Source organism: Taeniopygia guttata, chromosome 11 (assembly GCF_048771995.1).
Source record: "Taeniopygia guttata chromosome 11, bTaeGut7.mat, whole genome shotgun sequence".
Classification (NCBI taxonomy): domain Eukaryota; kingdom Metazoa; phylum Chordata; class Aves; order Passeriformes; family Estrildidae; genus Taeniopygia; species Taeniopygia guttata.
This window is the reverse complement of record NC_133036.1, coordinates 13,584,274-13,610,320: the sequence shown is the minus strand read 5'-3', so window position 1 is coordinate 13,610,320 and position 26,047 is coordinate 13,584,274. Positions and strand designations below refer to the sequence as shown.

Here is a 26,047-nt window from a genome sequence, read left to right as displayed (position 1 = left end):
ACTACATGAGCTACATGACTACATAAAGAAACAAATGCTTCTTTCCACATCTCACCTTGTAGAAATGTGCAAAAGGAACACTGAAACTCCTGTGTCTCCTGTTTGCAGCATTCTGGTTATTCAATATGTGAATTTTCTTCAGGGAAAACTGAGCATCTTTTAAACAGATGGAAATGGGCATGTTATTTTGTCTTAATCTAGACTGGCATTTATAGATTGGTTTTTCTAAGTGTAAAGTTTTGTGAGATGGACTGGGCCAATCTAACAGATCATTGAGCTAGCATAAGGGGAAGCACAGAGCTTGGTCCTAATGTAAGAAGTAGACTTTGGTCATCAGAAACAAGTATTGCCTCTATTTATCATTCTTTGTGTACATGTGGATACTCTCCTTCACTGTAGAAAGCTGCTGGGCTATTTCCCTGGGTCTCATAAATCAGGAAAAATGGAAGGGCAGCATGCATCAAAAGACATTTTTAGATATTATTGAGGAAAGCCCTGGGTGCACTGAAATATTCTTTATACTTTATGTTCCAATTGTATCTACCAAAGAGAGCTATAAAACCCCTTTTGTTTTAAATTGATGAAGCAATTATGAATATGAGGTCTACTCACAAATGATGTATGTGGGTCTTCTGTGAGCCCCAAAGTGCTCTCTTCAGGGTCAGTGTTAAGGATGGTGCACTCCTGACCCTTAAAATCTGTGATGGAAGTCTCCATATAGGCTGTGTTTGCTTTCAGAATGAGTAGGTAATTCTTGTATTTTATTGAAAGAGGCTTTCTGTTCAAAGAAGATATTATACAATCTGTGAATAATAGCTGCACATTATGGCCCATGTTAAAAGATGCAGATATTTTAAGCCTTCACAGCCTCGGTATTCTCTCTTAGTACAGCTCCAAACACTTCTGATAAATGATAAATAGCAGAACACTCTGTGGAGCACGTCTTCACTGATGTATGCAAATTGATGTCTTTTATTGGTTCAAAGGCAAGATTTGTACCAGCTTTTATTGTAGCGTGATCCCTTCCCATACGGCTGAACTTGACAAAAATTAATTTGTCCTGTAGCTGTTTGATGCAGCTGCTCTGCAGGCATCTGCTGAGTCGCTGTGCAAAGTGCCTCTGACACCTCCCATATGTACCCTGAGAATTAGGAAATTGCCAAAGTGCAGCATCCTCATATTCCAAATCTGGAGCTGCAGGGCCTGGGTCTTGCTCTTCTCTGGAGTATATAGCACATTGCTATAGTGCTGTCCTTCCTTGTTCTTTTTTGGCTTATATACTTACAAAAATATTAGTGATGTAGAAATTTTTTTCTCGTTTGCTTATTTTTCAAGTCCGCTGTGGTGCTTGATGTTCCAGTTGAAATGCAGAGCATTCAGATGGAGGCAAGAAATTGAACAGGAGGAAGATTAAGGGTGGATACACTTCTAGGTGTATTTTGATTTACAGTTGCTAAAAATATGCACATTTTAGTATTTGCCCTTAGGTATTTTACTGAGGGGTTGAATCCAACAATTAAAAATTAATAAGAATTATGGATGTTGTTTAAGTGTGTTTACTAAATCTCTTTTAGCAAGCTGGAAGTGGTTTCTCTAGATTAGTCTCATCTTCCCCTGCCCTAAATATGGCTCAAGGTCAAATGTTACTCAGTGGCATCATGTTTTCAAGGCTGCTCTTGATAATCCTTGTCACATTAAAATAATTGGCAGCTCCAATAAGGTTTAAGGATTGCACCTGGTAAAGTTCAGTGCGGGCATTAAGAAAAAACCTTTTCATTTGAAGCACAGAGAAGGGAAGAGCAGGATGCTCAAAGCAGAATCTCCGTTCTTAGAGATATGTTAGTATAGGCTGTGGTTTACTTAAATTGGTCTTAGTTTGATATTTGGCTTCAAGTGAGGTTTTGTGTTGGCCTAGATGAGTTCCATATGTCCCTTCTGGCCAATGACTTCATGATCCTGTGAAATTTTTAGAGGGATATTTTAAGAGGGTTTGGTTTTGTTTTGGGCCCATCTCCAAGTAAGCACCTTCTTCTCCAGACAGAGTCCCACAAGTCAGTACAGTTTGTTCATAGTGGCTTAGTAAGTGGAAGAAGGAACACATTTATTAAAATACATTTTGCCATTAATTCATTCTGTTAAGACACTCAATTTCTTTTGTTACTAAATTGTAGAGTATGAGGAATGTATTTTCTGTGGAAAGACAGAAGCATAATGTTCATAACAGAACCTCTTTAGCAATTTTCCCAACAGGAAGGCATTAATCAGTAGGAATGAAATGAGTGTGAAGTGTGATCACAGTCCTGAAGTGTGCTGTGCTGTGATTGTTCGCTCTTGTAAAGACACACTTGATACAAAGACTCTTCACAGACTTCTTTTTTCTTTTAAAGGACTTCCTCCTGTCATTTACTCATAAAACTTTTGATAATCTGAGTTGTACTTGTGTTTGTGGTGAGAGAGTGATTGAAAATGTTGGGATGTTTATATGGTCACTAGCACATAATTGTGAGAGTAATGAAGTCTCCAGGGGCTTTCAATAACTAGAGGTAGAAAAATGCTGATAAATTACAGTAAATTACTAAATTAGTCTTATTGTAGAATAATGACTGAGTCTGCAAAGTAGAGATGATTTCAAGGAAGGAATACATGTTTGCCTTAAATTTCATTTGAACAGTATCATCCTATTATGTAGACAGATTGAGTAGTTTTATGTTATCTGAATACCAATTGAACATTTATTATTCTCTACCTTTTAGCAGTAACTTTTTTCTCACTCTGAAAATATATCATGTTGATATTAGGACTGTTACTTGAAAGGAAAATACGAGATTTTAACATGTTATACAGCCTTCAGTGTGCAGGATTGCTCTGATTTTTACCTTCTGTATATGCAGTTTGATAACACTGAATTCCTCTGAAAAGTTCTGTTCTGAGTCATCATACAGATTTATTTGATCAATAGCTAGGTGATAATTAGAATAAAACAATTTTTAGAACAATTACTTTTTTTTGTTTTAAGTATTTGAAACAAAGCCAGAAAAATAATTACATTCCCAATTCTTCTGAGTCAGTTTATTTCTTCTCATTCTCCAGCTCTAAAAGCTTTCAGCATCAGAAGACACCAAGCAGAGGCAGCTGCTCAGAGCAGGCTGTGGTTAAGTTGGTCAGTCTTCTCTTGTTGAACAATTAGAATTGAAACTCAGGAGTATTATTTCTGGCAATGTTTCAGAAAGGAATATGGGGGTTTATAAATGATAAAGTGTGAAATCAGTCTAAAGTATTTCTAATATTAGAACCAACACAGGTAAAATAATACTTAAAAAACCAAATTCTGTAACTACATTGAATTATTTTCATTATCTTAAATATTTTCTGTGTAGTCATAATTAGACCCCATATTTAAAATATGCATTTGTTAATAATAATTTGAAATTTTATATTTTACAATATTAGATAGTAAAAATCAGTTTATTTAGAGTAAGGTAAAATGTTTGCTTCCATCCCAGCGTTCTGCATGGAGTATAGAAAAATAAAAATTAAAGCACAGTCCCTGTTTGCAGATATCTGCCAATTTAATTGCTGTAAATTTTTTGGTGGGGCACTGGATGATGAAGTTGTTTGTCAACACAGTCACAACTGCTCTTATATAGAAGTGGGGGAATTGTTAGTGCTTATTATCTGAATATTTATTATAACTCAGTGTTTATTAATTAATTTTATAAACAGAGAAAACTAGGCTTTGTTTCAGTGGATGCTCCAAGTCTGTTTTACCAGATTGCTTAAGAGAATGTAAAAGGTGTTTATTAAGCTGGACCTCTGGGGTATTCCCAGCCCTGCACTTGTCTGTCCCCACTGAGAGGCAGAGCTAAGGCCTGTCCCTACCTGAGTGTTTGCATTCAACAGAAGTGTCACAAACCTGGGGCTGTTTCACTTTCTTTGTGAACTCTGGCACTGCTGGGAAATAGCGCCTCTGACATTTCACTTTTAGGTGCCCTGTGACCATAATGTCTGGAATTTTGGAATCAACATGCAAAGAATGTGGTGTTTCATGTGTATGTTAATGCTCTAGTTCCTTACCTCAGTTGAATGGACATAAGTAAAGTTGGCCTATCTATAATTATGTGTTCTTTAAAACTGAGAAAAAGAGAGGAGTGAAACTGAAAGGAGAAGAATGCTTCTTCACTTTTATTTTGTAATAATCACAAGGAAAATAGAAAACTACACTTTTTAAATGAAAATACTTTGTTAAAATGTATATTTTATTTGTACTGTGTCATTTACATAATGGTTAATAAATAATTTTAATATAGAATTTTAATTATTAAATTATATAATTACTAGTGATTTTAATCCATAGTGTCTTGTTGATGGAATTTCTGGGTCACGTTTTCTTTGTGATGGAGCAAAATAAAAGATGTGCCACTATATGGTTGACATACAAAAATCCTTCTGTTGTGAATTCAGATTGATGAGCTCTTTTATTATATTGAAAGCTAGAAATCAGTCTTTTAAAGTTTAATGCTTGAGAGCTGGTTTGAAAAATTGTGCTGAATTAAATCTTTTGTCTCTGTGCTATTAGCGAGACCTTGAAATGCATAATGCCAATATCTGATAGCAAGGTGAGAACAGAAGCTCTATTGAGATGGTCTCTGACATTTGAAGACAAATAAAATGCTGAATAGTACTTCAGAGAAAAAAAAACCAACCTACCACCAAAACAACCCCAAATCTGCTGCATCATCATTTTAGTAACATAAAGGTTAAGCATAAAATTCAAATCAAGAAAAGATCATGGCACTGAAAGCTGTCAAGTGTGTGAAGTTTTAGCCTGGGCTTGAGTTGTGATACCTCTGGGTTTTTGTTTTGCTTTCTCCTCAGCTCCGTGGGACTGGCAAAAGCAGCTTTAGAAGCAATTAATGGTTTCAATCTCTTTGGAAATCAGGTAATAGAAATATTTGTTTTCCCTCCTTTTTTTGTTAGGAATAATGATTTACAGAGTAGATCAGAGGCTATTTAGAAGTATCTAGCACAGTTTGTTAGATTCCAGCTTTAAAGAAAGTTAGCAAACTGGTTGCTGCTGTTTCAGGTACAGAATTTATCTGATAAAATCATTAGTGCCCTTTCTATCAAGAATCACTTGGGATTTTTCCTTAGAAAAATTCTAAAGTTTGTTGTAGCTTAGTCTGAAAAAGAGTTTTGTTGCCAAAATGTTTTTTTCCTTCAGAACTGTATCTGTTGCTGATACTAGAATATACCTCCACCTTCAAGCATTACCTTCCTTTTGTCTGCTTCCATCATGTGGCTTTTGATCAAGACTTTAAACAAACTGCTTTTCTATAATCCCACTTTTTTACTGTTTTTAATTTCAGTGTCTTGCACATCTATAAAGTCTTTTCTCATCCTTTATGTGGCTTGGCTCAATTAGGGAAGCAAGCCTTTTCTGAGACTTTTTTATCTGCTGTGTATTCATTCCCCTTCTATGTGCATCTTTGTCTTTGGTGCTATACCTATAGTAGTCTGTAGCTAAAATAAAAGAGTACTCTTCCAAATTAATGATTTAGAAAATGTATCTATGGAAGAGAGATGCCATACATTTTAAAAGCTGATGTCGTGTTCAGAACTAGGAGGTAGTAAGGATGTTCAGTAATGATCAGACGTTGTACCATGCATTGTTATTCTTTCAGAAATAACATTTATCTTATTTATATTAACATGTAATTTTTACCTTCCCAACAGTTTAAAGCACCAGTAAATGTGGTTGTTGAAGTTTTTTTCAATTTTTTTTTCTGAATTCTGAAAAGGATGAATAAATTGCTGAAGCAAGATCCATTTAAATACTTTGAGAGTTTATTTCCAAGATCAGTAGTTGGCATTAACAGAACCCATTTTGACCTTCAGTCTGTGCAGAGTTTGCCTTTGTGCTTAGCTCCAGCTGTGTTCCTGTGGCTTTGAGAAATCCCCTTGAGCCCCTCTAGAGACTTGTTTGCACCTGCAGCTGCACAGGTACAACCTGCAGAAATCACTGCTGGGGGAGCAGTGCTCACAGCAAGAGGAACACATTAAAGGCTGACCTGGGCAGAGTTGTTTGTGTATGAGCGGCATGCCCTCTATTGGGTTGAGCAAAACTATTTTAATTTTTTTTTTTTTCATAAATCAAGTCTCTGTAAGGTGTTCTTACTTGAGAAGTTTACAGTCTTTAGAGAAGTGAAAAATATTTCATTTGTCAAACTAAGTGCTTGTGGGTTTAGGAAATGCAAATGAATCTGCTCCTGAATCCCCAGAGAATCCTTCCCTGTGGCATAGACTTTGGAACTGCACGTGTAGGCAGGTTGTGTTCAGAGTTTGTAGGTGAGTTTCGAGAACTGTGAATAATCAGAATCTGGATTAAGAAGAAAGTTAAAACCATCAAAGTCAATGTGACAATTTGTGTACATTCTTATTGCAGCACTGGTCACTGTATATCTTGCTAGAATGACTGAGAAAACAGATTATTTTCCATGAGGACAGTGGAAAAAATTGTTTAGGGTTTTGTTTACCCTGGTAAAGCAAAAGCTGTGTGTTTTTTGGATAACTATATATAATTAGAGTGCAGTAAAGTGTAAGTAAGAAAAAACTCTTTGGAGAAGCATCTCAGCGGGTAGTGGTACTGGCACACAAAGAAGAATGGTGAGGTATTTATCTAGAAACTTCACTGGAAATTGAAGTTTTTAATAATTAGAATGGTGGACTCTGGAGCAGTCTTCCTAGGAAAGTAGTATACCAAAGAAACTTACTGCTGTTTAAGAGAAATTTGGTGGATTTATGAAAATTTCTGGGATTTATGACCATTAGTGGAATGAATTCACAATGACTGTGTCTTCCAGTGGGGGAGTGATCCTGAGATTATCAGTTGCAACATATATGGCGATATCTGTTTGTTAACAATGATGAATTTGTAAGAAGTTACCTACTGGTAATAGTTCTAAATGCTATTGAGTCTGTTTAAACTCTATCTCAGCCAGGGGGATTTTCTTTAGTGTTTCAGAAAGTATCAAGAAGTTGACAGAGAAATATAGTGTAAAATTACTGAATTTATTAGGAAGTAGATTTTACCGAGGAGTGGATGTTGATAACGTAGACTTTACAATAACTGAAAAGCAGGCCATTTTTATTTGCTATGAAAGTCCTTTTCCAAAGCAGTACCTGTGCTGAATATCCAATTGTTTGTATTCTAACTGACTCGTAATGAAATATTCAGCATCACTGTTTAGAACATTTCCTGTGTTCACGGGGAAGAACAACTACTCTTCTTTATTCGTCCTTAATACAGGCCTCATTTTTCAAGTGTTAATAGAAGAGTTAATAGCTTGAATGAATCATATAATTACTAATCAGTGAAAAAGCCATCTAATTTTGGCTAGACTTCATTATATTTAAAAATCAAAATATTTTTGACTTGATAATGTGCTGTGTTTTCTGATTAAAATTTTCAGCTACCACAGAATGACAACATAACCTAAATTAAATACAGAACCAGTGAGTTTCAGCAGGATGCACCAAGCTTCTTCCCTTTGCCTTAAACAAATGCAACATTGTGTTCACAGGGCTGCTCTTGGTCTGTCATATTTGTGGATTTTGATGCCCATAACCGGAACAGACAGACCCTGTGCTCCTTGCTGCCCCGGGAGTCAAGGTCTCATGTAAGTCATTGAAAGAAATTCACCTCAGCAGAGGGTGGAGGAAACAAGTGGATATGAGTTCCTAGTTGTATGATGGACCTTCTGATGCGCTTGATAAATGTGAAATTTGCTGGGAAGGTGTTACATTTTTGCTTTTTAAGTGTTACTGTGGTGTAGTTGTTTTTCTGAACAGGAATTACAATGGTGCTCTTTATTTTTGTAATACTTAGATTAAAATGGTAACCTCCTGCTAGCTTTCCAGACAACTTTAAAATAAAATTTGAAATAACTTATTTGCAGCCTTGGGGATTTATTTTTCTTTTGGCCTAGTTTCCACTACACACCATCTCTGCACTTTTGAAACCCTTTGTTTTAGCTTTAGTTCTTTCTTTTGTCTAGAAAAAAAAGCCTTTAAGCTTGGCTTATCATAAATTGCTGAATATGAACAATTTCTTGTTGTTATAAACTACCGTTACAAATGTATTTCCTTAGTGAGTAAATCTAAATGACATAAATATAGATTAGTTAAAAAAACATCTATTTCAGTCCTAGCATAAAAGGTAAATTTGGTGTTAAGGAATCAGTAATTTAAAATGAGTGATAATAGGGTTCTGCTTTTTTATTTATTCTGGAATATAATAGCAGTTTTGTTAATGAAACAGGCTATTAATCTTAAACATTAATAGTTTACTTATTGTGTAGAAGAATTATAGCTGAGTTGTAGTGCTGGATAATTAAAATAAAAGGCACTGTCAGCTACTTTTTTTGTAGTCAAATGGTCTTTTAGAACTCTTGCTGTTTGTTATTTGCGGGAGACTTGAAATATTCCAACAGGAGCTGATTTTATAACTTATCCCATATAAATCGTTGTGTTGTTTTCTTCTGTTGTTGGGTTTGTGTCAGTCATATTGGCAGAAATTTTAAATAGTTAAATATTTTGACTACATCAACAGAAAATGATACTTTTCTGTGTGTTTCTGGAAGCTTACCTGTAGAGGTGATGCACTAGTTAGTAATTTTTCTAGTGTTTTTAATTCATAAGAGATCCACACGGTTCCTGAGAAAGTTTCATATTTTTTTCCTGGAATTATCCCCTTATCTTCCTAATTGTAAATCAGATAGGCTTGTTTGTTCTGTCCCCTAAGAATATTTCTGAAAAAGCTGTTCAGAAATTATGATTTAATAATGGGTACTTCTCAGCATTGCACCTTTATGCAATACATGTGCTTCTTTTTGAGCATATAACACTCAAATTTCCTCCAGGAATAATCTGGAGAATGTATTTTAAAAACACACAAAAAAATCCTGAAGCATAAAGTTTTATGTTTTCAATTGTGCCTCCGTATTATCAGCTGCAAAACAGGTGGCATTCTCAGTTAAATGTGTTATCTTTTAAATTGTATATCTGCACATTTGGTTGGTTGTTTATCCTTCCTAAGAAGTCTTATTTTGCACACTATTTTCCTATATTAGCACTATGATTTTGATAAGATAATGTTCCAAATGTATATTTCACTTAGTAAGTTAAACACTCTCTGTTTGTGCATCAAATAGTTGTCAGGGATCTAATTAAATTTGCGATGTCCTATTTCTCCCTCTCCTACAGAATACTGATGCAGCTCTTCTACCCTGCCTTAGTTATCCTGGATTTGCTTTGGATGATGAGGTTCTGTTTGGTCAAACACTAGATAAAATTATTAGGAAGTTGAAAGGCAAATACGGGTTTAAGAGGTTTCTGAGGGACGGGTACAGGACGGCGCTGGAGGACAGGACACGGCGTTACTATAAACCAGCAGAAATCAAGGTACAGCCCTGCCCCACCCTGACACCCCCCCAGCTGCTGCAGTCACAATTGCACTGGGCTTCCTAAAGCCTCCAAAGCAAGGAGATGCCTTCTGTCATTTGCATGTGCAGTTTTCAGAGACTGCTAAGTCAGCACTGAGTCATTGGGTTGTTTTGTAATGAATGTGCTTTCATTTGCATTTAGGGTACAGTTGATTTCACATAGCAAATAAGGAAATTATTTATCATTTCATTTAATTTCACAGCTGACTACAGTCTGAGTGTGTGGAAAACAATTTTGCTTTTGATCACAGTATTTATCAGTTAAGGTTATCTAAATGAAAATTTTTTTGTATTTTCCCCCATAGTTTCTCTCTGAAAAATGAAAAGTAGATTATTTAAATATTCTGCTTGAGGATGAGCCACAGCATATGTAAAGGCACAGTTAAAGTGCCCATAGAATTAAGTGATACTAAATTCGCTAAAATATTTTTGCATTTGTGTTTGTCTTTTGTTGCTAAGAAATTACTCTGCAGGATTATTCAGATATATATTTACTTAAATTAAAATTATGAAATGTCTGATGAATTTTTCTTCTTTGCAGCTTTTTGATGGCATTGAGTGTGAATTCCCTCTTTTTTTTATTTTCATGATAATTGATGGTAAGTATAGCTTTACATTCCTGTTCCTTAAAGGTGTAAGAGAAATGAGCTTTTAGAGAAAAGATACAAAATTATTTTTCTGTCCTGTCAAAATAAACCATAATGCAGTGACACTAAATACCTCATTGAGAGGTCTGCCTCCTGGGTTACAAAACCCCAAGCATCTCAACCCTCTATATTTCAGCATTTCTAATGTGAACTGTTTTTAGAATATAACTTAGTAAGGGTTTGTTAAAAGCCTCAGTCTGTGGCATTGTCCTGCATTGCCTTTTAAGCCTGAAAAACTTTCAGATGTATCAGAACTTAGCAGCAGCACAGGAAAGAAAAAAGGGAGGGAGAATACACTGCCACACTCAATGTGCACCAGGGCTTCTCAAGTTGAGCATTGTGTGGCAATTGAATCAGAATTCAGATGGGAAGAAAGGGAACGAGGAAAGGTTTTGTTTCCTTCTAGCCACGATTTTTCACGTGGTCAGTCTGATTGAATAATAAAAGAAAATTATAAAATCAAAACAAAGCCAACAAAAATGACAGTCTTGATGTGAGGACAGGAGACACACCAAAGTTCAAGGGGTGATCTCAGGATGGAAGCTAGAACTTGCATAGAACAGAAGTCTGAATAAGAACATGAGTGAGGTTACAATTGTCAAAAAGATTTTTAAATGGATTAAAATCTGTCCATCTTTTCTTTCTCCTGTAGCACATTGATTAGTTTTCAGATAAAGACAGTGAGGGGCACAGAAATCTGCCATCAGCCCCAACTCCTCTGCGGCCACCCACAGATTAAAATATTGTGTTTGAAGATATAATAAGGTTTCACAACTGATATTTCTAAAGAAATGTTTGACATTTTTCAAAGAGTGAGGCCCAAAACTGAGGAGAAAGGCACTGACATTTAATGCTGCCCACTTGCAGTTTTGAGAACAAAAAGATAGTAATCTTCAACTGAGGCTAACAAAAGAATAGAAAAAGCATTTTATGCTTCTTGTATCCAAAAAGCCCTAAAAAATACATTCTGCACATACTGTCCTTGTCATTTTTGCCTGGACCACACTTTTAGGAAATAGAACAATTCTGTTAGTAGATTTTGTGCAAATATCTCCAAATCCACAAGCTTCCTTAGTGCAAAGTCTGAAGTGTATACACAGCAATGGCAAAAAGTCAAGGATGTGGGAGGAGCAGAGGTTGCTGCTATGTCAGGAGTATCCTTGAGTGTTTTGAAATGCTCAGTGTGTCAATTGAAACACACCTTTTTGTGTGCAAACTTTGATTGCATTTGTGTTTCTTGGTAACTGTAAATATTCCTGTGTATATACTCAGGAAGATTTGAAAATGTGGTGAGCAATACTTGTCAAGCTTTGGGTTTGGATGGAGTGTTGAAGAGCCATGGAAAAAAAAAACCAACATTTGGTGGTTGAAGAAGGGTGTATTAGTATAAGATTTATAATGCTAAGTTTCCATCTAGCTCATTCCCTATTGAATATTAAAAAAATATTCTACTTTAAAACATCACCTTGCTTGTCAAATAGATCCGTTTTTTCTTTGATGAACAGAAATGGGTTTTATATTGTTAATATATATTTTCATTTAAGAACTTTCCATGAACTGAACATTACTCATGCTAATATTTGTCAGGTATGTCTTGGAAAGTTCTGCTAGAACAACTTTTAAGGGACTGGTAGTGCTAAATATACCAGCATCTCTCCAAAAGCAGCATCAGGGAGTTGACTGTTGTGATCTACAGCTCAGTCTTTTCTTTTTCATGATCTATTTTGTGTGTAGGCACTTAATATTTAGTTTTGAAAAGTAAACACTGGAGTTTTTTTCTTCCTCTTTTATGAACCTTGAGGTCATGGAAAAATTATTTCTTCCATTGAATCAATTATTTTTTGATTATTTTTAGGCATTTTTAGAGGAAACCCTACACAAGTAAAGGAGTATCAGGATCTCCTGGACCCTTTGCTTCAATATACATCTGAAGGTATAATTGTTCTTCTGAAACAATTGTGGCTTTTTATTGACCTGAAATTGTAAAAATCCTGACATTCCTATTAATGTATTAATTACTTTCCTAATGTATATTGTGGTCAGAGCAAATGAGAAGTAAGAACATCAACATGTTTCCTAGTGAAAAAATAGTAATTCTAAAATAACCTTTTTTCTATGATACATTGCATCATAACCTGTGATAATAAAAGTAGCATTTTCCCAGAAAAATGTTACTTTTATTATAATAATTTATGTGATCTTAAAGTAAGATTTACACTGTGTCCACTGGTTCATCTCCTCCTTCACCTCTGCTTCATTGTTTACAAAGTTCACTTCTACTTTTCAGGCAAATATTAAAAAATATTCACTATCAGCAGTCAGGTTGTTTCGATGTCCCACCTGGACCTAGTTGAGAATTACTCTCATCATTCATTGTCACTTAATTTTGCAAGCTTTAAAAAATAATTTGGTATATGCATATGAAATCACTTCTAGCTGAGAGCTGAGAAAGTGGCTACATAATCATTTTATTATAAATGTGCTCTTATTTAAATTTGGAACTTCAGAATTTTTGTGCTATTGCAGACAAGGCTAGTGGTGGCCTACAGGCACAGCCATCCAAAATTCAGTCAAAAAAAGAAAAAGGCCATAAGTTTGAGTAGGAGGAAAAGAAATGGCCTGAGAACAGAACAATCCAATTTTAAAACTCAGCATTTTAGTCACCTGTTCTTACATCTGTGGTGCAGTTACACAAGTGCCTGCAGAATATGCCTTGTTCTTTAAACTTTTTGAAGTGAACTAATTTCTGTAAGGCAGTCAAACATTCCTTTACCAAATTTGTATTATGTAGCATTTTTTTTCTTGCTGGTTGTGTCTTTTTCTGATTAATAATGAGTATGTGAAGGTTTGTGGACACTAAATTAATCTTGTGGTACCTTTTGTTGCATGTCATCACAAATGTCACATCTTAAAATTTCTGGGCGTGTTTTGGTGCCTCACTCATTTGAACCTAATATCTCTAATAACTGTTGCTTTTCCATTTTTTCTCTGCTTCTTCCCAGTAATTTGGGTTTTTTTCTAGGCAAATAGTAAGACACTACAACTTTATTCTGTTTATCACCTGTTCCTGATCCAAATTAGTTCAAGAGTAGAGCAATATTAAGGTGGAATTTAATTATGCAGGAAGCATATTAATTTGCTTTTCAATTTCCTATAATTAGGTCAGTAATTTGTAATCATGTCTCTAAATTCCTGATGCATGTCCACTTAAAAAGTTCTGAAATAATGTTTGCAATGATCAGCAATACCTGGGGCATAATTCTAGATACAAGGTATGTATCTTCTAGTAGAGAAGTTATGCCATTTTGTTTCATGATGTTTCAAGATTCAAGTGCTCATTTTAAACATTTGATAAATAAAATTATCCAAAACCAAGTTGACTCTTTTTGAGGAGGAATTTTAGTTAGAAAGAGTTGTCTGATATTGAGCCTGTGTTAACTGGGGGGCACCACACCCTGAGTGTTTCACTGGGACCCAGCTTTGATGGCTTTTGGTTAAGGCTTCTTAACTGAGCTGCATTTTCCTCCAGGTGACTTCTGTTATTTTTAGTTTGCACAGAAGGTGCTGCACAGACAACATACCTGTTCTGGGAAGAAATTCTGAGGAAATGTCTGGTGAAATACAAAGTAGTTTAACATTGCCCTGGGATTCCTCACTGAGATAACAACAAATGAGGCTCTGTTCAGAATGTTACTGGGGTGCAGTATTTCCGGGTCTGGATCCACTTCTGCTTTATCAGGGGACTCCAGTCAAGTGAGGGCAGTGATACTTACTCTCTGGCTGTGCTTGCTGTCCCCAGGGTGCCCTGTTGTCCCCAAGTATTACTACGTGCCTGCTGACTTTGTGGAGCTGGAGAAGAGGAGCCCGGGCAGCCAGCGGCGGTTCCCCAGTAACAACGGGCGGGATGGGAAGCTGTTCCTGTGGGGCCAGGCCATGTACATCATTGCCAAGCTGCTGGGTGAGAGCTGGGCCCCTGCAGCTTCTGTCCTGACCGTGTTCCTCCTGAATCCTAACCAGCATTGCCTTGAGTTTGGAATGGGCCTTGAGTGGCCTGTGCATCCTCTGCTCTGGTACATCGTGACAGACAAAAATTGCTTTGCAGTCTTTTTATGCTGCATACTATAAAGCTTAGTGGAATATTTCATAGAGTACTGAAAAGCTAAACATGATGGCATTTTTTTTTTTTCTGGCTTTCGCTCCAATTTCCTTTTCTTCATGACAGAATATATTAGTGTGATACTTTCTGGGTTAACTGTATCAGCTTCACCTGTACAGTGATGTTTGCAAATTATTTATAGCATTTAATTCAAATTATTGACTACTTAAGCAAGACAAGTTGAAACTTTAGTAGTTGCAATCTCTGAGAACGTTAATGATTCATTCGTTTGTGTTATTTTTACCCTTTTTCAATTGTATGAGCAATTGAATGTGCATGTCAGAGTTTGACCATTGAAGGTTGTTGTGGTGAATTGCAGTCAAAAACAAACTCTCAGTCTCACTTGGAATGATTTTATAGGCTAATGAAAAAAGAATGGTTAATCCAGAAAAATCTTCACAGCTGGGTTTTTTCATTAGTATTTCTTTCAAGAGAAAGATATATTACGTTATTTTAACATGATCAGCAGTTACCTAGTAATCAGTAGATGGAGTTTTGGAAACCATTTTTCTGTTAACACAGAAGGGAATCAGGCTGTTGGTAATAAAAATAAGAAAAATTGAAGAGGAGTTAAAAAATTCAGCAGTTGGCAAGAACAGTGGATGTATCTTTCGGTATAGAGGGACAGAGTCTGTCTGGTGTTCCACCTGTTTGGTTTTGCTGTATTCCTTGCAAAATTCTGCTTTTAGCCAACACTTCACAGTAAATGCAGGCAATCTCACTATTAATAAAAAAAATAATTTATCTTACAAGAGTATTAGCCAAGTAATCCTCCAGTGTATGTGTGTGTAGGTTGCTGTAGTAATTCTGCTAGTATTGATCTCGTACTTATATTTGTGTGTTTCTGTACCTGCGGAATGCTGGTTAAATAAGTTCTATTTATGGTTTGCTAGCTATTGTTTGTGTAACATAAATATTCTTGTGTTTCAGTTCTTTGCTGAACATTCTTACACACTGCTTTTTTATTTTACTTATTTTTAATTTTTTTTTTCAAAATACTCAAAATTGAGTAATTTTTTCCTGCTTCTCTTGTAGTCCTTGCAAACAGGACTGTGTTCATCAGAGCAATGTGTTCATCAAAGATTGTTATATCAGGAACTCCATTTATTCCTACTAATTTAGAGTTGGTGCATTCAATTTTGCTCCTTACTGGTGAAAACCTACCTGAATAATAATCTTGTCCTTGGTGAAAGTGTTTGTGTGTCTTACTTTTCTTGTTGGAGGTTGCTAATTAAGTGGAAGCCTGGGTCCAAATACTTTTGATATCTGGGAAGGTATTGGTTTTCCATTTCATTATCCATTCAGAAATCATTGTGTTGCCTCCAGGGTATCAATTAATTTGTGTTTTTTCAGCCTCCTTGCTCCTGCTGTGTAGCCCCTACCGCTGTCTCTGGGCTTGGGCTCTGCCTTTTGAGGCCCAAATATTTCTAAATGCAGCAACATGAACCTGAGTCAATTCTTACCCTCCCACAGAGGGGCAAACAGAAATAGGGAGGTCAAAATTTTGATCCTGCTTACAAATGCTGAGTAACAGAGGCAGTGAAAGTGCTTGTTGGAGGGTACATTTATGCAGCTCTTGTTTATGAAGGAAAAAAGCATGTGTTTTGCAGGTGGTGATGCTGTTTTTCAGAATTTCCTTCTTGCTTTGGATGAGGAGGCTTGTAAAACCTTTATGTTAAAGTCCCCATTTTGGAGCAAGGGAAAGGAGTCCTAGGTATTCAGCTGTTTCATGCAACTGAAAATTCACTCAGTCTTTTTTTTAGTAGCTCACTGTCCTTTGTTTTTTCTTAGAATTTTTGTATCATCTTCTGTGGATTCAGTGCTGCCTAGAACTAAGAATTTTAGCAATATTTCTGTAGATCAAATGGATTAAATGCTGTCAGCTGCTGCTGATGCAGATAGGGAGCTAACAAAGGAATCTGCTTTTGCAGTCCAATACATTTGTACTTTTGATAATGGTGATGAATATTCACTAGCAGTTAGCTTAAGTTTTATATTAGTCTATTGATACAGTTCTTTTAAATATTAAATTATTCCTACCATATATTTTAATTACTAAGCAATGTAAATCAGTGTTAAAACGAGTGGGAATTTCTGGAAACTTCTCTTGTTTTTGAGACTATGAGGCAGAGCCCATTGATCTTAAAATCATTTGGTTAATTCATTTTATTGCATTAGCACTACTTCATATAATTCAAGTAGCTTCCATTGCTTTAGCTAGCATAAGAATTCTGTGTGGACTGGAGCTTAGATGAGTGCTTTGCTCAGATCTGCTTTGGTAACTCATGTCAGTCTGTTCATCAGCTGTCCATAGTGATCTTTTGTCATCTGGCTCTGCTCAGCTTCGTGTCCATGGAAGGTGGCCCTGCAGGAGCGCTGCAGAGCCAGGAGCAGGCTCCTTTCCTGGCTGCAGTCAGGCTGGCTGGTGCCAGCAGGAGCTGAGGACCAGCATCCAGGGCTGGCAGAGCTCTCTGCAGCAGAAGGCTCCAGCAGGGCTTCTCTGTCCTGCCCAGCCAGGGCCCCTCAGTGCTGCCCAGGGTTTGCTCCCCACTGCCCCATCGCTCTGAGCTGGCCTAGCCCAGGCAGCCTCCAGGCAGGGCAGATTTTGAGTTTAAGCTGCTGCCTTCATTTACTCCATGGTGTAGTGCTCAGACACATTCTCATCACGGCAATGTTGGTTTTCTCTCAGAGATGAGTGCAGCCATGAGTCACTTCTGGTTTAAATTAATACCTTATTCCCTTCTGTTTGGGCTCTTAAGAATATCTACAAAATTGTTGACTTTGAGATAGAAGAAATGAAAATGTATTGTGACTTACTCTGCGTTAGAAATTAGATCGAGTTTGGACAGTTTCCTGTCAAAATACAATTTTGGCAGGAGAAAGCTTATTTTAAAGGTATAATAGCTCATACTAGATAATAAACCCCTATTCAAGGAATTTGTTGAAAGTTTTTAATAGTGTTTTTTTTATTGGAGTGCTTTTTCAGGAGAAGGTGAAAATACTGCGGTTTTAGGTTTGGTGGGGTTTTCCCTGCCATGTAAAAAAACTCCATGTAGAAACTGCTAGATTTCAAATATTTTTAATTAGGTTTTTTTCACAATTTCTTCCTGAATTACCCTATTGAGAGGTACCTTTGATATCTCTTGCTCTTTCCGGGATTCCAGTCATGTAATTACCTTGAGATAGAGGCCATCTGCTTTTCTGCAAAGCTAAAGAATTTTTGCTGGTCATTGAGTTTATAGTTAAAGCTCTAGAATAGTTCCATGGTTATGGATTAAGGGCTTTTTAAGTGTGTGTTGTGGAGTCTGTTGTCTGCATATAATCTATTAACATATCTTTGTGAGCAAATAAAGGCTTGGGGTTTTATGCTACACTGCTGTAATTAGCTGTAGCAAGAACAAAGCTTGAGTCATTCATTTTAAAATTAATATAATTCTGAGATTTTCAGAATATGCTTTTATAAGTCATTGATCTAAAACAAAGCAGAACCAACTACAACACAAAAGTTGATATGGCTTCTTCACAAAAGCGGCAGAAAGTGCTCAAGTCATTCTATATTTCTATTCTCATTTTTTTTAGCTGATAAATTAGTGAGTCCTAAGGATCTCGACCCTATTGGCCGGTATGTACCTCCCCAGGACCAGCGCAACGTCAGCATGAGGTTCTCAAACCAGGTAAACATTAGCTTAGTATTCCTATATTTTTATTGAAAAGTTGTCATCTGAGTGCTGTGTATGGTCCTCTAATCTTGCAGCTAAAGTGTAAGGAAAATCTTCAATGTGTGTACATTTTCTGAATTGATGGAGGATTGCTTTTAAAAGGAAATTATAACATCTTCAGTTTTGAGGAAGTGATGCACATTTGCCTTCAAATTAAGTGATGCAGACAAAGTGATAGATAAAATGTAAATATGAATAACTCTTAATAAACAGGTACATGTCTTGAGTTTTAAGTTATGTCAGGAAGGCAAGAATGAACGTGCTTTTCTTATTCCATTGAAGTAATTTCAACTGCAATATATTAATATTTTGTGTGTTTATTGCTCCTAAGAGCTACAAGAATTAGGGTTGTTTTTTTTGTTGGGTTTTTTTTTTGTGGTTTTTTTTTTTTTTTTTGTATGGTTTATACAGCATCCCTGAAGGTATATAAAAGATGTGCAGATGTGGCATTTAGGGACAGGGTTCAGTGTGGGTTTAGGAGTGCTGGCTCAATGAAGATGTGCAGATGTGGCATTTAGGGACAGGGTTCAGTGTGGGTTTAGGAGTGCTGGCTCAGTGGTTGGACTTGATGACTGTAAAGGCCCTATAATGATTCTGTGATTCCATGTACTCCTGTATTTGGATTAAATGCACAATAAGAATGAGTGACCAGGGATGGGGAATGCTTGAAACATGGTAATTCAAATCTGTAGTGGATGGGACAGCAAAATATGCACATGTCTGTATGTAGGGAACTCCTTTAAAGAGGTAAGAACTGTGTGTATGGAAATGTGTAGCTCAAAGATGTGTTTCAGCCTTTTTATTTCTTGTATAAGGCATGTATTTAAGAAGTTCCTTGTTCAGCATTGTGAATTTGTTACTGAAGCATAAGAGATGAAGTATTTACCTTAAGATTCACTCCAAGTTCAGAACTGAACAATGTTTTTCTTGTTCTATCCAAATGCTGCTAATCCCCTCAGTTTGCTCCTATTTCCTGTTACCAAGGTAATCCATGTGCCTGGCTGTTGGTTCATTCCTAATGAGACTTTCATTGCTCATAGTGCAGCACTTGCCATGTTCCTGTGAGATAATGAAAGCTCAGTGATGTCATTTGTTCTGGTTTCTTTATTTTTATATCATGGGATTATGAATGTGACAGACCCTGGGAGCTGCTGGCCCTTTTGGGGTGCCCTCAGGAGGGGCCTATGTTGAGTCAGGGTTGCTGCAGCCCATCTGAATCCTCTTGCTTTGGTTCTTCAAACGAGTCAGTTTTAATATGCCACAGCTGAGCACTTGGAAGATGATGAGGCTTTGTTCTAAAGGCACTCTACGACTCATCAGGAAGTGTCTTAGTAGAAAAGCATTTTTACTACTATTTGGGGTACCCAGTATGTGATAGGCAGTTTCCAGATCTTCAGAGAGAAATAGCCTCTGCTCTGAGAGCTTCCCAAAAGCAATAATAAATAATGCAATGATAATTCATTTTCTCACAACTTAGACATTGAGGGCCACTTAGTGAGTCACTAAAGAACTTAGTAAAATGCAGCTACCCAGTAAAATTCAGCAATGCAGTAGGGACTTTAAAAGTCAACAGTGTTGAATGAATTGAGAATAACAGCTGCATTTTGATATTTTACTTCAGACAGGGCATGAAGAAGGAAGGAAATTCTGGGCATGCCTAGGTCTGTCTGCTTATAGCTCTGCTCTTCCCAGTGGTGATACTCCTTCGCCACAGATGACTGTGCATGTGTTTCTTTGATATGTAAATGCCAAAACTATCCAAGATGTGGTACCCAGTGTGGGTTAAAAGGAAGGGATGCCCTTTTGAACTAGTGGGAAATGGAGACTGTGGCATCAGGCCTTTGGCATTGCAGCCTCTGAGCAGCAGTGTGGAAATATGACCAGGAGGGCTCATGTCCCTGTAAGGTCACCAGGTGCTTGTGGGATTTCTATGGGATTGTTTGTACTGAAACAGCTGCTGCAGTATTTTGGGTGGTTTTACTGCTACAGTATCAGGGCAAAATGTTCCTTCATGCAGGTGTCAAATGGGTCATTGTTAAGAGAAGGTTAAAGATGCTCAGACATGACTCAGGAGAGCTGTACCAGCAAAGGTCTTCAAGTTCAAGACAAGAATCTTGAGTTTGGCTTTTTTAATCCACGTTTTGGTTTTGCTTAACCAGTTTGTCTGAATATTTGATTATGCCATTTTATCTAATTGAGCTAATTTATGCAAAATCAGTATCAGTATTTGCCTTAAAGTGCAGGAAAAATGACTAAAAATACCATACAAAATGAGAACACAGCACATCTTAATGATGTCTTTAGAAATCAAAAGTAGTTTCTTCTCTTTAGTGATGTCTTCTCTTTTCCATATAGCTAAAGATTTTTTCCGTTAAATTGAACAGAAAACTATTTCCTGTAAGCAATAAACAAGGATATGTAAACATTTCAGAGGCCTGTGTATATAAATTTTGTTGTGATACTGTGTTTTGAAAGGAGATGTACCAAAAAGAAGGCTTTTTAAATTTTTATTTGAAGCTTTGTGCTAAGTAAATATTTCTTCAAGAAATGTGTTTTCAATGTAGGCATGTTTTCATTTTGTGGTTGCATTGATTATAAACTCTAAACACATACCACTGAAAAATGTGATTAGTTTAATATATTTGTGGCTTTGGTGCCACCACAAAAATATATCTGATTCCCACATAATAGTGTGGATTTCAGCAAGCAATGGAAAGTATTTCAAATATTCCAACCTTAGTTTTACATCTTAGAAGCATCAATGGTAAAGGTAAATCAATTATGGTAAAGCATCAGTTAGGTAAAGGAAAGTAAGGTAATACAGACCTCCAAAGGTGAAACTGCTATGAAAACTGTATATGTAACTATGCATAATTACAGTTGGGAGTGCATCAGAAAATCAGATCAAAGACAATCTCATTGCTTGTAGAAAACTGAGGCATCAAATAGCAGTACAGTAAAAACATAATGGCTACTAGTACAATTTTGTCTGTTTATAGTTTGAAGGAAATGTTTTTTCACCTAATTCAATGCCACAAGCTGTTCTTTTCCACTTTGAGGAGGCTGTGTCCATATGTTCTTTCTTGGGGAAGTGCCAGCGTGGTGCTGGAGCAGGGCTGTGTTTGCTGGGCTCAGTCTGTGTTCCAGAGCACACTGAAGTCCAGCAGCAGTCAGAGGGGTTCTTCCTCCCCTGCTCTGCAATCCCAATGGTCAGTGTAGACCCCATTCAGGAGTTCAAAAGAAAGGAATCATCCCTATTCTCTTTACTTTGAAAGGAGATACTGCAGGGAATTCTGGTTCGGGTGACCTTTTGGAACTGGAGTCCTTAGAAGAACTTCTTTTGTGACTCCTCTTTACTGCCTCCAGATTCAGGCGAGATTCTAACTCAGTTTGGGTTGTTGCATTCTGTTTTGGAAGGATGTAGTGTAGAAGAGGGCCTGAATGGTGACAATAACATTTGGGAAGTGAGGTAGGGTGGAGGTTTTCTGGAATTGTTTTGTATTTTACTCACACATGTGAAAGCTGATTTATTGCTGTCTTATGTTTAATTTAATCTTTAACAAAAAATCATAATCTGACTAAATTGCCGGAGTAGGATTATTTTATGTTCTGAGTTTAGTTGAAATATGTGTTTAGGGTTACAGTTAATTAACTGGATTCTCTGCATGTGATTACTGTATTCTTTTAATGTTTTGCTGTGTAGAGTTAATAATAATTTGAAAAAAATTCATTTCAGGTACTGGGAATTAAGAGTAAAGCCTATTGATGAAGAGAATTGAGAAGAGAATAGTCAAAATAATAGACTGCTTCTTTTGTTTATTTATTCAGGAAAATAGATAACGTGAAGAAGGAACAAAAATTATTACTTGTAGATAGACTGAGTTATTTTAAGATTTTTATGTCTAGGATTAGAATATGTCTAATTTGGATGGAGCCATATTGGATGATTTGTTTTGTCATGTTAATTGTAAACATGTTCTTGCTTTCATTCCGTTTAATACAATTGTCTACTACAGTTTAACACAGTTCTACACCTGCCAAATGCTGTTTTGGAATTTGAGGCACATATGTGTGCTGTGTTTGATTTCAGGGGGCTGGTGTGCCAATGGGCACAGGGTGGTCAGCAGTGGTCAGTGCTGCCAGGAGCTCAGTGCCAATGGGCACAGGGTGGTCAGCAGTGGTCAGTGCTGCCAGGAGCTCAGTGCCAGTGGGCACAGGGTGGTCAGCAGTGGTCAGTGCTGCCAGGAGCTCAGTGCCAGTGGGCACAGGGTGGTCAGCAGTGGTCAGTGCTGCCAGGCAGCCCTGGGACAGTATCTTGTGGCTCAGCAGCAGCCAGGGTACTGCACCCTGTCCTGTTGTGAGCTGTTCCCATTTCCCTCTCTGGCTCTGTGTGCTCGGGAAACCCAGTGGGTGCCATTTCCATCAGGGCTCTCCAGTGCTCTGCCCCTTTCTCACATGCTCTATAAATGGGCTTTTTTCAGAGTTCTGAGGTTTCCTGGCAGTATAAGCAGAAAGGAACAGTGATAACATCTGTGCAGTGAGGCTGATGCTGAGCTGCTTTCTCTGCTTGTGCCAGGAATGGAGTCAGGGATTTTTCCCTTTATCCTACCTCCAGCAGTTTATAACCTTGTTAAAAGCTGGGATTTTTTTTTTCAGTCTCAATTTTGGAGAGGAAGAACAACTAATCAGTCTTTTATCTTGTTCTTCTGAAGTATATTTATCATCTGCACAGCATGCGGAATACAGCTGAAACCAACCCTTCTGCCAAGGATCCAAGGTGGCAGCACAAGGCAGGAGGGGGAGCCTGGGCAGGGGGGCTGTTCTGGTGTCTTGGGGAGACAGTGATGGATGTTGTGGGAACAATACCTGAGCTGGCCTTATTAGACAAATGAGAAAGCCAAGACGTTAAAATAGAATTTTTAACAACAAGATTTATTTAGTGAAATATTTAGCAGTTTAATGCTTTTCAATACCTCTTTTTTTTAAATTTACATCAAACAATATATAGCACAATCATCACTGGAAAGGGTGACTTCCTGTTTTTGAGTGTTTTATCTATTATTTCGATCTGTGTTTCTCTAGGTCATTACTTGTGATCCTCCAGGCTCTGACATGTCAAGTTACAGTAACAGTAACTTTCTGTTTAATGTTGCAGCAACCCTGTAGTTGTAGTGCAATGATACATTTTTTCTACAATACTTGGAAAGGTCGAGTAGTTTTTCACACAAATTTTGTGTTGTGCCAGTTGTGCTGTAGCTGCATTGATGTAGTTCTGGCCTGTGTTTGAACCACCATTTGTTGGCTGCTGTAAATGAATCCTGTCCTTGGCTGTGTGTGAGAGGCAGAATTTATGGGTTGTGTACAATTTACAGGCTGTGGTCACACAGTCCTGCTCAGTTCTTCATCGAGAGGTTAACAACTGAGTCTTAACTCCAAGACCACTGCCCAGGTTACATCACAGGCTGTCTACAAATCATTAGTCTTGGAAGGGCTCTCTCATTTTCAGATTTGGCGGGGGGTGGGGGGGCTTTTCCTTTTTTTTTAATACACCATGATTATGGCTGAGTTTTGGGTTGAGTTTTCCTACTTTTTCTATAAATACAAGTGATAGCACAATGATCTTATTCTGAGCAGGAAAATCTAATGTCACTTGAACTTCTGACTGTTTCATCTAATTCCTTTGTACACATACTTTCATCAGAAACTTATTTAATGTGGCAAAAAGTCCAAAATTTTTAGTGCAAATGTAGTGCTGAGAGACTTCTGGGAAAAAGTTACCAAGAATTTCTTCTGCAAATCCCTAAGATCTTTATTGATAGGAAGGCTCACAGCTGCCTGAGCAAGCAAGCGTTCCCTCTGAACTTCTCATTCTAAATCAATGTCTATCCCTCTATCATCACAAAAAGTGCTGTCCTTTTATGCAATCGATAGAAGATGTGTTTAACTCTGTCATTCATGTTCTGGTAGTTTCTAGACAAAAAAAGACAAAAGCATTTTGTCAATGAAAATGTGAGCTGCTCTTAGTTGTGTTTACAGTCAGCGAATGCCAGAGGAGTGAACAAGGACTTGAGGGTTGTTCATAGCTCATTCTGCCAGACATAGCAGAGGTGAATTGCCAGATTGAGACCCAGGGAGCCAAGTCAATTATTTCACCCAACATGTTGAATTCACGCCTATTTGCATGGTTTCCTGATGTAAAATACTGGTATTTATTTCAAGCATGAAATGTCTGTGTAATAAACTGTACAAGGAAATGCAGCTGTCTCCAGTAAAATGTAGTGTGTCTTTCATGTCACTAGAGAGTTGTGTGATGACAATTTTTCAGAGTAAAGATTTGAAATCGTCAGGCCATTACTTCTAAGTGAATTTTATTGTTTACCCAAAAAGCTGAATAATTTTACTCATTACAAAAATATGTATCAAAACATTAGGTCATATCAGGTATATAGGTGATATATTGATTGGATAAATTCTAAATTTTTGTATGAAATAAAATGTTTTCCCTATGTAGTTCTTCTTAATTAAAGAACCCCCCCAAATTAATCCAAACAGTGTAATGGTTACCAGAAATCTGTTTATTACTAATTCTCCAAAATGTCTCTTGCAGAGTATTATTGGTAGGACAAGCTTCCTGTAGTAGTAAGATTTATAAATCTTTCAATTTGCTCACACCATAAGAAAAAGCAATGCAGACAGTGCTGTCATAGTTATGGATTGTTTGAATAGCCATTGTCCTTGGTCATGCTATGTTGAATAAAATCTTTAGGTAGCAATGCCAGTAACGATTTTGTCATTATTTTGCAGGGTCCTTTAGAAAATGATTTGGTGGTACATGTGGCCCTGATAGCAGAAAGCCAGCGGTATGTATTTACTTCTGTTGAGTACCTATGTATTAAGGAAGGGTTGAACAATGTATCTGAAATGGTGTAGAATAAAATGCTGCTACTTGTATTCATCTGCTGCCAAGAGAATTATTAACACTATTCTGTGATTTGTCATTACATGTATCTGTATTTCATTTGTAGCCTGCAAGTTTTTCTGAACACATATGGAATCCAAACTCAGACCCCCCAGCAGGTGGAACCAATTCAGATATGGGCTCAGAAAGAACTTGTCAAAGTAAGGATTTCTGCATTTAAAATTATTTATCCATCTGTGTATTTCTTTTATAAAAATAATGATTTATATCAAGCTATTAGTCTTGTATCTAACAGCCCTAAGCTGTTATCTACATATTTTTGTCCTCCTAATGCAGTTGCAAGGTGTGCTGGCACTGGAAGTTACAGATGTCTGTAGCTTTCAGGGCAATGTAGGAGCCCACATGTTCTGTATTATCTGATTAGCCTTATTGCCTGAGCCACTTTCAAAGTATAATGAATGAATAATAAAATTTTAATAACATTAGTAGCTTGGTAAACTGAATAAACCTTGATGGAGAAACAAGCACATGAGCAATAGTCAAAGAAATTGATTAAGGCAGTAGGCATAAACCATCATAGGATTTCATAGTGCAGCCTCTGTAATAAGCAATATCCACATCTCTGTCACTGTTTTCCCTTGGATTGACTATATCCAGGAGGTTTTGGGTTTGAAATCCTTTTTGGTTTACCTCTTTAGCTGTGCTCATTTAACATGCCACAGTTAGAAATTACTGGGGTGAAGGATCATCTTCAGCATCCCCTTTCATCCTCCCTGAAGGCTCTGTTTTCTACTGGGGCAAGGAGTCTCCTGAGGGACAGCCACATCCTTCCAGGCCTAGGCTGGCCCTGCTAGCCCTGGTTGTAGATCAGACACAAAGCTCCTGTCTGACCCTGTGTAGTGCAAATGGTCTCACAGAGAGTGATGAATGTCTGGGGCAGTGCAGTGACAAACTCTGTTTGTCAGCCCCGAGGTCCCAACTGTAGAACAGATCACTGTGTAGGGCTCTCCCTCAGAAATCAGGTCACACAGCCAATGCCATGATCTGTATCAGGAGTCTGGAGGACACAAGGAAAAAAGTAAACCCAAAAATAGAGAATATAGTAA

The 26,047-nt window shown here is 37.2% G+C and overlaps 1 protein-coding gene across 8 annotated transcripts in view; it reads left to right on the top strand.

Moving 5' to 3' along the window:
- PHKB (phosphorylase kinase regulatory subunit beta) overlaps positions 1-26,047 on the top strand; it is a 70,150-nt gene that overhangs the window by 19,876 nt on the left and 24,227 nt on the right. For all 8 annotated transcript variants that reach the window (XM_072934236.1, XM_072934237.1, XM_072934235.1 and 5 more), the window contains 9 exons: positions 4,876-4,939; positions 7,581-7,676; positions 9,262-9,459; positions 10,042-10,099; positions 12,003-12,080; positions 13,947-14,105; positions 17,883-17,977; positions 24,827-24,882; positions 25,048-25,141. In XM_072934236.1, the coding sequence (XP_072790337.1) occupies positions 4,876-4,939; positions 7,581-7,676; positions 9,262-9,459; positions 10,042-10,099; positions 12,003-12,080; positions 13,947-14,105; positions 17,883-17,977; positions 24,827-24,882; positions 25,048-25,141 (898 nt within the window). The remainder of the gene's footprint in view (positions 1-4,875; positions 4,940-7,580; positions 7,677-9,261; positions 9,460-10,041; positions 10,100-12,002; positions 12,081-13,946; positions 14,106-17,882; positions 17,978-24,826; positions 24,883-25,047; positions 25,142-26,047) is intronic.